The sequence below is a fragment of the Pollicipes pollicipes genome, unplaced genomic scaffold, assembly GCF_011947565.3.
Source record: "Pollicipes pollicipes isolate AB1234 unplaced genomic scaffold, Ppol_2.1 Scaffold_2555;HRSCAF=2994_pilon_pilon_pilon, whole genome shotgun sequence".
NCBI lineage: Eukaryota > Metazoa > Arthropoda > Thecostraca > Pollicipedomorpha > Pollicipedidae > Pollicipes > Pollicipes pollicipes.
The window spans coordinates 24,489,102-24,500,700 of record NW_023596136.1 but is presented as its reverse complement, the minus strand read 5'-3'; the positions used below and the strand labels follow the sequence as shown (position 1 = coordinate 24,500,700).

Here is an 11,599-nt window from a genome sequence, read left to right as displayed (position 1 = left end):
TTCCACCACGAATATGCCACAATGTGATATCACACTGAACGCGAGCGCCAAAATCGTATATGATACGGCCGTGCAGGGGAGCGGTATGTGCGGCTTGGGTTGTGCTACCATCAACCCGTATGGTGCGGGCCGGGGTCCGTTGGGTTGGGCCGTGAGCAGGGCGTGTAAGGACGGTGGATGCCGTGCACGCTGTGTGAATCTAAGACCTTTGCCTGCTCCAGGCTTAAGACATAAGCTGAATAGCATGCATTTAGCTGACAAGCATGTCGTTTTCTAGCTTGTAAACATTCCAACCACATTTGAGGTGGTGCAATTTGGATGAAGTGGCTTATCAGCCTTTGCCAATGCAAAAAGTCCATCCACTGCGCTGTCCATGCGACATTGTACTGAACATCATGCTTGTATAAAATGTACTATGTACCAGTGGTGGTATGCACCAATGTAGGCAGGTAGCTACCTGCCTGTAACAGGAAATTTGTGATCCAGTTTCATAAAGGGTGAAGCTGCTCTTGTCCCATTAAGGTGCATCCTGTTGCCTTGTGGTTTGACTGGCTGCATGTGGAACACTTTTTGCCAGTGTCTGGAAAACTGTTGAGAAACATGGGATTCAAAGTGTAAAGGCTCTGTTTCCTGGATCTGGTCTGGAGATCACCTATTTTGCAAAAACTGAAGTTCATTTTATTCCTAGTGCATCATCCTGTACAGGGCATGCCAATGGGGATTGGATCCATCCACACATGATGTTAATTTTTTGCCATGTTTTAACCCTCCATCCCCCAAGTCATGCACTGGTTGTTCTGGATAAAAAGAACCCCTGGCTATGGTGTGTTCAATATAATGTCCCTCTAAAAGTTGCATCTTCTTGGTCATAATTGAGCTAGAAACAAGAAATAGTGTAGAATTTCTTGTGGGAGAAGGCAAGGAGCCTTTTACTTTTGCAGTTGAATTTGCTTTAATTTTTAAGCATCATATGTGACCACACCAGAGCATAATATTATCATGGCCAAAACATTCTGACTGTACTTCTGTTATGCACCATCAGAATCCTTCTCTCCCTTTATGTCCACTGTGATTTACAGATAATGCCATTAGAGATTTTTAGAATTGTCTGAGTATTTCAATTCACTGATGCCAGTGCATTACAAGTCCTGTCAGCACAGCACAACACTCAGGCACAGGTGGTTTGCTCTCTGGCATCCATTATGCTGTTAGATGGAAAGTCTGGACACTGGAGAGCCTGCATTGGGTGCAAGTGCTGAAGTTATGATTACTGTCAGAGCAAATCAGGATTGTTGTGCTATGGTGAAAAAGCTGTGAGGAAAAAAAGCAAACTAATAAAAGCTATGGTGATGGATGTTTTTTGCCTGAAATTGTGTGCTGTGGTTGTTGCAACTAAAGCTATCAAATGTGGATGTGGAGGTGTTATATTTCTCATGAGATGGGTGATGGCATCCTATTTCTGTAAATTCCTACCAGTCAGAAGCAGAGTTTCTGGTGTTGGTACTGCATCTGTTATTTGTAAAGCAATCAAGTGGTACAAGTACCAGCCGACATGCACTGAGCAGTCACTGACCTGTACTCAGCAGCATTTAAAAGTTTCCTGCACTGGCTCAATCGCTGCACTGGCACTGGCACTGGCTCACTGGCTGCATTGGCAACAAAGCTTAGTGCTGTCATTACTAATTTAGCTCCTTTTACTGTGTTACCTGCCAGTATCTAGCACCCCTGATTCACAAGAAAAGTTACCACCACATCAGATCCTGCCATCACTCCTGAACCATGCTACTATTTCTACAGCTTAACTCAAGGGAGAGCTCTTGAAATTAAAAGGGGATGTTCTCTTCACTTTTACAGAATGAAATAAGCTAAATATGTTAAATGTGAGAATTTGTGCACCATTTTGATTACCTGCTGAGCATTCAGTGCACAATGAGAAGCAGTGTGCCAAGATGTGGCACTGGCAAAATCTGTTGTGCACACTCATCTGTGGAGCCTGATGTGCTCTATAGGCTAACTTAGATGCGTTATTTTTTTCAGAAAACTGCACAGTGCCCTTAGGCAATGAAATGGAGGCATCACTGCAAAGCTCTGAATCTCTGGACCGAGCTTCCCCTGAGCTGTGGCCTGAAAGACGGGACTGTGAGTTGATTACTCATCATGTTACAGCCTGCACTTGTCAAGAATGTGTCAGTTGTAATTCACAGACAGTCCAGGTTGAGTGAAAAGCAAATGTCTTGTCTTCTGTGCTTGCCTGTGCTTGTGCCAACTGCCCTATGTTGCATACCCATCTCATATTGAGCATCGGGTAGAATGCGAGGCACCAGACTCGGTCCTCCAGCGCTGAGGTCGGCAAGTGCCACTGGACGTCTGAAACCTGTCCAGTGTGTGACTGGTCCGCAGCATGACGACCAGGTGTGGCAGCCATGCGTGTTGGGCCTGTGTCCTGTGCTGCTTCGTGCATTGTACAGCGGCACCAGTCACGTTCTGCGTTGGCATTTCTGGCAGCCGGCGAGGGATTGCTACCGGGGATGTGAGTGACGTCAGACGTGTGACCGCTGCCGTGGACGTGAGTGACGTCAGACGTGGGGATGCTACCGGGGACGGGAGTGACGTCAGACGCGTGACCGCTACTGGGAACGTGAGTGACGTCAGACGTGCGACAGATGCCGTGACGTGAATGACGTCAGTCCTGGGACTGCTGCTGTGGACGTGAGTGACGTCAGACGTTTGACTGCTACCGGGGACGGGAGTGACGTCAGTCGTGTGACGGCTACCCGGGAAGTGAATAACGTCAGACGCTCGTCGTCGTCTCCCGTCAGACGCCGCCTGCGCCGAGCTGCTGTCGCAGGGCGGCACCACCGGAGTCTCGACCGTCACCTCTCCCGAGACCGTCACCGATCAGGACTTCACCCCGCAGGACATGAAGCTCTTCCACGGTCAGTGAAGCTCTCCCATGGACATCATCCGAGGGTGTATTCGCATCGCGCCGAGAATATTCTGTTCTACGTGACGTCACGTATAGTCTTTGCCGTCCTGTGTTCGCAGCGCGAGTCATTTTCTGTTGACATGCGCTTTGCTGTCGTGACAACAACGCGCCCCAACAACTGCGCATGCAAGGACACGAGACTGTCGTTTCCATGTACTATGGGTGTTTCTAAGGATGGAAGCAGCAAATTGCGCTCTTGTAACGTACAAAACACCTTGTTATGACTCGTGGTCGATCCTGGGCACGGAAATTGGTATTTTTAATTAACTCTGTTACGCCATTCATGTGTCACTGCGATCGGGTCGTGCCAAAAACATTTTGCGTGTCCGGCAAACCTACGTAACGCTACGTAGAATCTTCGGCGTTTGGGTCACTGCGAGCACCAAATGGTGCAGAACCTATGGGCATAAGGTCGACGGCATAGAGTCTTTGTTGTCCGGGTCGCTGCGAACACGCCGTAGAAGGCCCCCTGCTATGCGCAGGCCTCTCTACGGCCGTGTGACGAGGCGGCTGGCCAATGCGCAGGAACCGGGTAGCCGTGCCTAGAAGGCGCCTTTTCATGTGCCACGTTTCCGGATGCCGTGACGCAACCTTTGAACCCCAAGGTGTCTACCACTGTGATGTTTTCCTCAGAATCTGGCCCCCAATGATTAGAATCGGCTAGTATTGCGTTCTGTGCGCCGCGTTCTAAGCATTGATCGCGGTGGATTTGGTGTTGAAGTTCAGGCGTGGGAGTGTTATGCCTGGGGCAGGCGTGTCACGATCAGAAATTTAGTTCTTCTATTGATTTCTGCATCCGATGGCACACAGCGTAAATTCATGCGTACTTTTTTAATGCTCGTTCCCCAAATTCTAACTCGGCTTTGGTTCAGGGTTGTCAAGCCGATTACGCCCGGGTGTCGCAGTACCTGGATACGTAACGAAGTGGTCATTGAACACGTACGGGACTTGTAAGTGTTCATTGACAATGATAAAATCTCCTTGGACTTTCATCAGGTGGTTGGTACGTGCCAAGAATAGCCGTAGTGACTGTGGTCATAACTTTTGGGACGGTCTCACGGCGGCTGAGTCCATGCTCATTCCATGAGTCGTTGAGGCTCCCATTCTTCGTAATCTTTACACGCGCCCGGGTGGCTTGTTGAATGCCCCTCGCTCGGATGTGGAGGGGACAATTTGACCCCTCTGAGATCTCAGTAACTAAGGGATCTGGAGATACCAAATTCACCGTGCGTGTTAGTCCGTACGTCAACTCACTTGCGTCAAATTTGAGATTCCTAGATCATGACTCTAGGGTCAAATAGGGTCAAGGAAAGTCAAACTCCAGACCAGTGTCCAAAGTGCCCCAGACCTTCTTACGCAACCACTGTGAACCTAGATACCTGTTCTAATCAAAAGGTCGCTGGTACACATGTCAGGTCAGTGGCCCTGTTTGACCTTTCAAAGGGCGTGGGGACCAAAATCATTCAAAACTGCTTGGATTTTTGTATTTGAATAAGTGTCAAGACACGCTATGCAATATGTTCCCATAAATAAAATGCTGATCTGGGTTCTTTTAGGTCAGTAACCTAATGTTACCTTTAAGAAGTCCATGGAGGTTGTATAATGCGATTCCTGTTATCAATAAATTCAAAATGAGCACCAGAAACTACCCCACACAGTAAGCTTAATGAATAAAACACAGGTTGATTTTGACCTCGATCTGACCTTCACATCCGACCCCAGGTCAATGGGATTTGTTGATTCAATCATTGTGTTGCCGAAGAAACTGTCTCAGAGGTGTGTGACTTCGTCTAACATTCCGCTGTTGCATTCTATTGAACGATTCCCTAGAAATCGTCTTGGCATAATCCATGGCCTGACTTTGGCCTGCCATAGGTCACCAACCTTACGAGGCACATCGAAATTTTTGACACCAAGCGGTCTGCTATTCATTTGTCTATATCTATGCAAAATTTGGCATAGCTATGCCACGCCGTTCGGAAACCATTTCGGAAAACCTTCCGGGGGAGGGGGCTCAAATCGACCTCCTGGCGGGGCGCGTGTTAACCACGTATTAACCTTGAAATGGCCAACACGAACCAATGAGCGCTCCATGGGAGGCTGCTGAATTTAAATGTTATTTTCAGTCAGTGCTGTGCACGTGGATTGTGTTGGAACTGTTGGTGATGATCTCCCACGGAAACTTTCTTTGCCCTTTTCTCCATAATCTGAAGTGCTTGGTCTCCCAAATGAACGTCCTCTCCCTCTTACGAGCACCAGTTTACCCCTCCCCAGAGCATAAGTGGCCCTTTGCGTTCATCCTGGCGATGCTCCCTGCTGCCTGTCACCGAAGCCTGGCTGCAGCCGAACGCACCGGTATGGCCGCCGAGTTTCGCTGGGTGCCGGGCTCACCGAGCCCCGAGAATGACAGTGGGTGTGGAGCTGTGAGTTGATAGCAGCGCTGTTGCGCCGTGAAGGGATTGGCGGGACTGTTTTCTCGCTGCCTCATCAGTGACGAACCCGGCCAGCAGGCTTTGATCCCCCTGGTTTATACGTCAGGACTGGGAAGAGAGGCCGTCAGTTCGCACTGGCAGGAGTGTGCCCACCGCGGCGGCGTCCAGTGGCAGCTCTGGGGGCTGATTTTGACACGATGGGGCGCACGTCTCACATGTTACGCTTAGATTTCGCTGTTCGGAAGTCGTGGTGAATGGTGATCTATGCTGTGACATTTTGGTGGTCAAGTCGGGCTGATTTAGAAAAACGTAACTTTCCGCACGCACAGTCAATGCCCCGGGCCGTCACTATGCCCGTAGATGCCGCTGGATCGCCGCTCGCTTCCGTCATCGTGAATGATCGCGATGTGATTAACAGGTTCAGTGTCCGGGCAAGTGATTTCATCCCACGCCGGTTTGTAGTCGCGGTGTTGTCTATCCCCGGCATCTCTCGGTCTAAACCCGCTATTGTGGCCTGTCGGTGTGGAATTTCAAGCGGTGGGTGTCCCGGAACTGTTGGTCAGCGTAAGCCCGGTGGACTGACAATCCTTGCGCGGGGAGACACATCTCTGACCAGTGGTAGCACTCTCAGGATTCTTCCCCTGTCCTCTACCCACATGCACCTGTCCTCTATCTGTCCTCTACGAGTAGCGATCAGAAACCCAGACATGTTTATCATGGAACTCGTGACCTTGACCTTGCATGTGACGTGACCTCGCATGTCGCAAATGACCGCTGAAATCGAGGCGCCCGCGAACCCAAACCCCAAACGTCGTCATCGGCGTGACATATCCGCGGCGTGTAGCCCACGGAGCTCGTCGGTCGGCGGCGGTGCGGACTGTTAGCACGCCTTGATACGCGCCGCGAGGCCCGCGACACGCCCAGACGCGCGAGATGACGGCCGGCCGGCGCGTTGTCAGGCGGGGTGCGACCTCCGTTTATCGGAGCGTCCTCCAGGCTATCGGCGGCGGCAGGCAAACGCGTATCAGCGGTCACGCAGGCGGCGGCCGCTGATAAACTCATTGAACTTTTTGTAGTGGTAGGACCGCGTGTCGCACGCGGGGAGCAACGCCCGATGATTTCAGTTGCCGGTTGCCCCGTATTGGCTCGGAAATTCAACTCTGAGACGAGCGGTCAGTGGCGCACGGAGCATCCCAGGCTGCCGTGCTGGCGGGCTGTGCATATGCACCTCTTAACTGTGCTTTGATCTGATTGGTGTACCGCTGCTAAACATGGCCGACACCTGCGGCAGCGGTGAGTTGTCAGACGCCAGGAAGTCCGCCATCGTCCAAGCAATCCACAAATAAGGTTCTTGTTCCAGTCCCGCCAACTTCAGAGCCAACTCCTTAGGCCCTGTCGTGGTCAAACATATCTAGCAGCCTGCCTAGTGTGAACAACACCACTACTAGCCTAACGCATGCCTTTCTCAAGATAACCTTCTCTCCCGTGCCCGTCACGGCTTCAGGCAGCGCCATCGGGCCGGAATGCACTAGTTAAAATATCTAACCACATGCCGTCAATAGGAAGGGGATAGATCACACATCTGTTTATTTACATAAGCAAATCTTTCGACTTAATTGATCGTGCTCAGCTACTGATCAAATTGGAGCTGCGCCGAGCTGACGATGAATGGTTCCAATTTTCTTCAGGGACCGTACCCGAAGGAATTTTGTCGTGGGTCCCTCCTCCGGGCGCAGCTACCTGTCTCGTCCGCTGCAGAACAGCAGTGATGTTTTCCAGGGCTCTGCCAGGAGGCCGTTGCCGTCCAGCGTGTTCGCTGGCGGTTTGAGCCACTTTGCGCCTGGGTCGTTCAATACGCCGACACCAAAAAAAGAAACAAAACAAAAACGCCGGCATGTAGATTGTGTTGGTCAGGGAAAAGCTAGCGTAGTTGCCCTGGCTGATCGCCTGAAACGTTTTTGTCCTCAGTGGAGCTATGGTTCAGAGCTGACATGTGACTACTCAACCCAGCGAAAATTCAGTTCAATGTGTTCAGCATCCGGTAAACGTCAGTGATACTCCCGCAGTCGACCTCAGTCTCCATGGAGATATTATCAGCCCTGAAGTTACGAGGCGAAAGCTGGGAGCAATTTTCGACCCGTGCATGGCGTGGGCACCCATGTAGCACATGTTAAAGAAATGCTTCGGGAAAATGATGGGGTCATTTGATATTCAGCATGCAGTGTTATCTTCGGCATATTTTCCTCAAGGTGTGATTTCGAAAATGATATACAGCCTAGTCCTCCCGGCGTATGATGCTGCATCCCTGCAGCCACGCGCGGCTTCGAAGGCTGATCAATTGTTTTGCACGGGTCGTGACCGGAATGCGACGATTGAATCTCATACCTGATGTTCTTTGGAGGACCAGGCTGGGTTGCCTCAACGCTGTTATTTGTTTGTAGTTCCCCGGTACTTGCCCATAGTGTCCGCAGGTGGGGTGAACCATCGTCTCTTGTCCTACTTTTCGACAATAATACGGATTTTCCGTTATGCGCACACGCAAGGGCGATTGTCGTCACCTACTACGCATCCGCTCCCAGGCTGGCACGCGCGGCTATTTTGCTCCGCTGTTCCCTGCCTGCATAATAATTTTCTTAAAGAACTTGAAGACTTCAAATATGACTGTAGCCCAGCTTACTATCACACCTCAAACTTTGCGACTTCTCTATCTTTGACTATGTTATTGTCCGCTTTACATCTGTTCGCGCATAGTTTTGTAGCTTGTAACGAGGTTCTACTTTCTTCATCGCAGGTACTTGGGGAGTAATGGGATGACTGGGCTGTTCAACCCATGTACTTTTTATATTTTATTTCGCTGCGCTGAGAAGAATTACATGTCGCGTAGATGGTCCACTTCGGTGTAATAAATAAATAAACGCATAAGTTGTTGTTGTTCATTGGAGTTTTCGGGCGCGTCGACTGCAGTGGTCATTTTGCGCCCAACCGCATAAGAAATTTGTCAAAAAATATCCGTATGAAGCCCAAGGATCAGACATACATGCCGCGCTACAAGGTAATCTAAAATACGCTGATTACGTATTTTTCCCCGTAACGAAAACCGCATCGTGCTGTTTTTAGTTCGTTGGACAATAAAAAAACATGGGATGGTGATACCATGGAAATGGTGCATGGTCGCGCGGGATGTTTTCATTATCGCACCGTGTCGGACATCTCGCGATGGTTTCGCGACTGATCAGCCTCGTTACAGGGGGTTTGATGTTGTATGTGCCTTTCCACTAGAATACGCCGGCCTGAGCCCGACGCAGATGATCGAGGTCGTCAAGCAGCTGCAGAACGTCGCCTACCTGCTCGGCCTAGAGGAGGCCAAGGAGATGCGGCGCGGCAAGTACCTAAACATCCTCTACCGGCGACGGCCACAATGACACCAGCGCCATCTGACGGCCTGCCCGTGGCGCCACCTGGACAACAGTCGACTGCGACCCCGGGGCGGCCGGCGCTGCCGTGTCGTGTCGTACTGGTGTGTCACGTGCGTCTCGCTGATCTCGACGGCGGTGGACCTCCAAGTGCAGTTAGTGACTGGTACCGGCTGCTGCGCAGCGATCGCCGGTCTTCTCGATGGCATGCTCTGTGGAGCACGCGCTGCGGCATGAAAGTGTAACGATCTGCGCCATGCCGGGCGCTGTGGACTGTCGGTTTGGGGATGCTCCGACTGCGGATGTTTTGATAACATTACGGCTGGCGAGTTGCACGGACGAGAGAGTGGGAGAGCGATATGTTCGTGTTTTTGGAGTGTGTTAGAATGAACAGGGCGTGCTGTTAGTTGAATGTGTGACCACGTCTGATAAACATGGAAAATGGTCGGTCATTTTTATGGCGGCAGCGCAGTTCGAAGGCAGAAAAGCACGGTATTGGAACAAGTTTTATGCTCATGGATGGTCATGCTGACCTCCCCATCCATCGTTGCATGTATGAATTAGAGTGCGTTTGTTAGGCACTAAAATACGCCGAGCAGGAACATATAATGGTAAAGAATACCTTGTTGGAAAGGGAAAGCCAGATTTGAGCTACCGGATGTCCGGAATAAAGTGGTCGCCTTCGGTGGAGCATGCTTCAGTGGAGTTCGTAATCCTCTTCATCACAGGCTTCGGGCGGGAGTGTTTGGAGGGCTCATTCGCGCATGCGTGTGTGTGTGTGAAGGGGGGGGGGGGAATGCGAGCACTTTGCCGCGCTGTCGGTTCTTAGGTATATCATCCCTCCCCATTGCTCCCGGATCGGCAGCAGTCGATTCTCAAATATCATACAACGTCTTAATGTGATCAGTCTTGGTGCGAAAGGTCTAGTCACAATCTGTGTCAATGCAGGGGATGTTTCTTGCTGTGACAGGTTTAACCCATTTTCTTTCGAAGCTGAGTTCGAAGCATCTGCCCCCTCCCCTCCGCCTAACGAATATGAAATGAGAAGCTTGCGTCAGTGATACATAGGCCGGTTATACCTGAGGAACCGTAAACGGTACCTTCGCATTCGTGCTACTTACCTGTAAAATCGTCCTGAACTCCGCCCTGTGGAGTAAATGTCCTCCGGAGCTCTGATCTTGACATACTATGCAAAAGTAATGTGAAGTACAGGAGACCAATTCTCGAACGGTTGGGCGGCGGAATAGCGGCTTTTTTGAAGTTATGAAGGAAGCAGACGGTAACGTCTGAAATGTGACCGCAAAACACCCGTGGCTGAAATGTGACCTCCGCAAGAAGCCAGGACTCATGTAACAGGAGCTCCGCTGTGGGTCAAACGGCTACGGGGGGGGGGGGGGCGCAAGTCATTTCGGTGCTTGCGACTCCCCTAGGTGCAATGTTGAACTCCACAAAGCTGGGAAGGCTTGTTTCCTCTCTGGTCCCCAGTCACGGGACACGTAGTCCATTCTCCGGTGGTCGTTGGAAGCTGATCCCCTGTTTTCGCTAATTCCCTCCGATCTGTTATGGGCCAACGTGGCTTACCTGCAGCGTCGCCGCCGCAGTCAGCTGCAACTCATTGTGCTTTCTGCCCACATTTGGACTTTTCGCGTTCTCCCCAGCGTGCGCGACGTACTTACCGGTGACGTCACATCACGCATCTCAGATGCCTCAGGGACAGCGTTCCCCATGGAGGACGTCCCTTCCCCATGGAGGCCTCGGTGGTGGCACGGACGTGTCTTACTCAGCTTGAGACCCAGCGTTGTAACTCGCAGTTCCCGCATAAATGCAGCATGTCTGTTTAGAATGCACGGCGTCACATGTGGCGATCAGCAAGGTCCCACAACGATGATTGTCGTGCGCTGATTGGTGATGCCACTCGCCTCGGCTTGAGCTGAATCTCAGTGTTTACTTTTCCGGTAAGGTCGGGAAGAAGCGACCCGCCGCGCTAGCCAGCTCTGTACGATCACTGTCGCCGGCGGACGATATAGACGGCGGCGCTGGTCGTAAAACGCGAAATAGTCTTGACGCGTGGACACTAATGCGCGTTTCTCCGCCGTAACCAATGTCCCGATTCCCACTGTTGATCGGTGCATTAAGACCATGATCGAGACTGCGTCCCGTTGGGCCAAGCCGCAGCATCGCGACATCGGCGCAGCCCGAAACAGCAAGGGGGACGCGGATGAGAACTCTGGCGCCGACGATTGCGCCGACTGCAGGAGCAAACCGCTAATGGAGTCGCATACTGCCACCCTGCTTGCGCATGTGACCAGAGCAAACCTCCGAAAAACGCGGCCGGCGCCCGCCCGCCGTGTAACGCGAACAATGACGCCGCCCACGACTCTGTTATGATGCACAGGGGCCGTGACGCGCTTTTGTGGCGCGCGCTTGCGCCACCGCGCTTTTTGGCGTCGTTCGGCGCGACCTGTCGAGATCGGCTGATGACGTTGCGTCCAGTTGGCTGGCTGTGCGTCACGCCACGCACGTCCCCCGCCGCCGCGCTCGGGTGCCCCTCACGTGCGCCTGTGGTGCCCGCCGCGGCCCGCCGACCGTTGCCCAACCGGCGGTCAAATACCGCGCCGGTTACGCACCCCGGGGCGATTCGTCCGTGACAGGGCCATGGGCCCAGCCGCCGCTGGTGCGGCCCTTGACCAGGCGTCGCGCGTGGAGGTGCCTTGACGTCAACAAGCGGCGGCGCCGGAGCGGAACTAGCGCGATGTGCCAAGAGTCGC

The 11,599-nt window shown here is 52.0% G+C and overlaps 1 protein-coding gene across 1 annotated transcript; it reads left to right on the top strand.

The window, feature by feature from the left end:
* The first annotated feature begins 104 nt into the window (after window positions 1-104).
* lin-52 (DREAM core complex component lin-52) lies at window positions 105-9,278 on the top strand. The gene is made up of 4 exons (XM_037227853.1): window positions 105-122; window positions 2,038-2,139; window positions 2,820-2,936; window positions 8,698-9,278. The coding sequence occupies exons 2-4, from the start codon at window positions 2,067-2,069 to the stop codon at window positions 8,838-8,840; spliced, it is 333 nt and encodes a 110-aa protein (XP_037083748.1). The 5' UTR covers window positions 105-122; window positions 2,038-2,066; the 3' UTR covers window positions 8,841-9,278.
* Window positions 9,279-11,599: the final 2,321 nt, after the last annotated feature.

What these genes read in the sequence shown, in the direction of transcription:
- lin-52 (XM_037227853.1), top strand. Translation starts at nt 2,067, where the DNA reads ATGGAGGCATCACTGCAAAGCTCTGAATCTCTGGACCGAGCTTCCCCT. An exon ending in GTGGCCTGAAAGACGGGACT is followed by an intron (nt 2,140 to 2,819) that starts GTGAGTTGATTA and finishes GTCTCCCGTCAG; the next exon opens with ACGCCGCCTGCGCCGAGCTG. An exon ending in GGACATGAAGCTCTTCCACG is followed by an intron (nt 2,937 to 8,697) that starts GTCAGTGAAGCT and finishes CCTTTCCACTAG; the next exon opens with AATACGCCGGCCTGAGCCCG.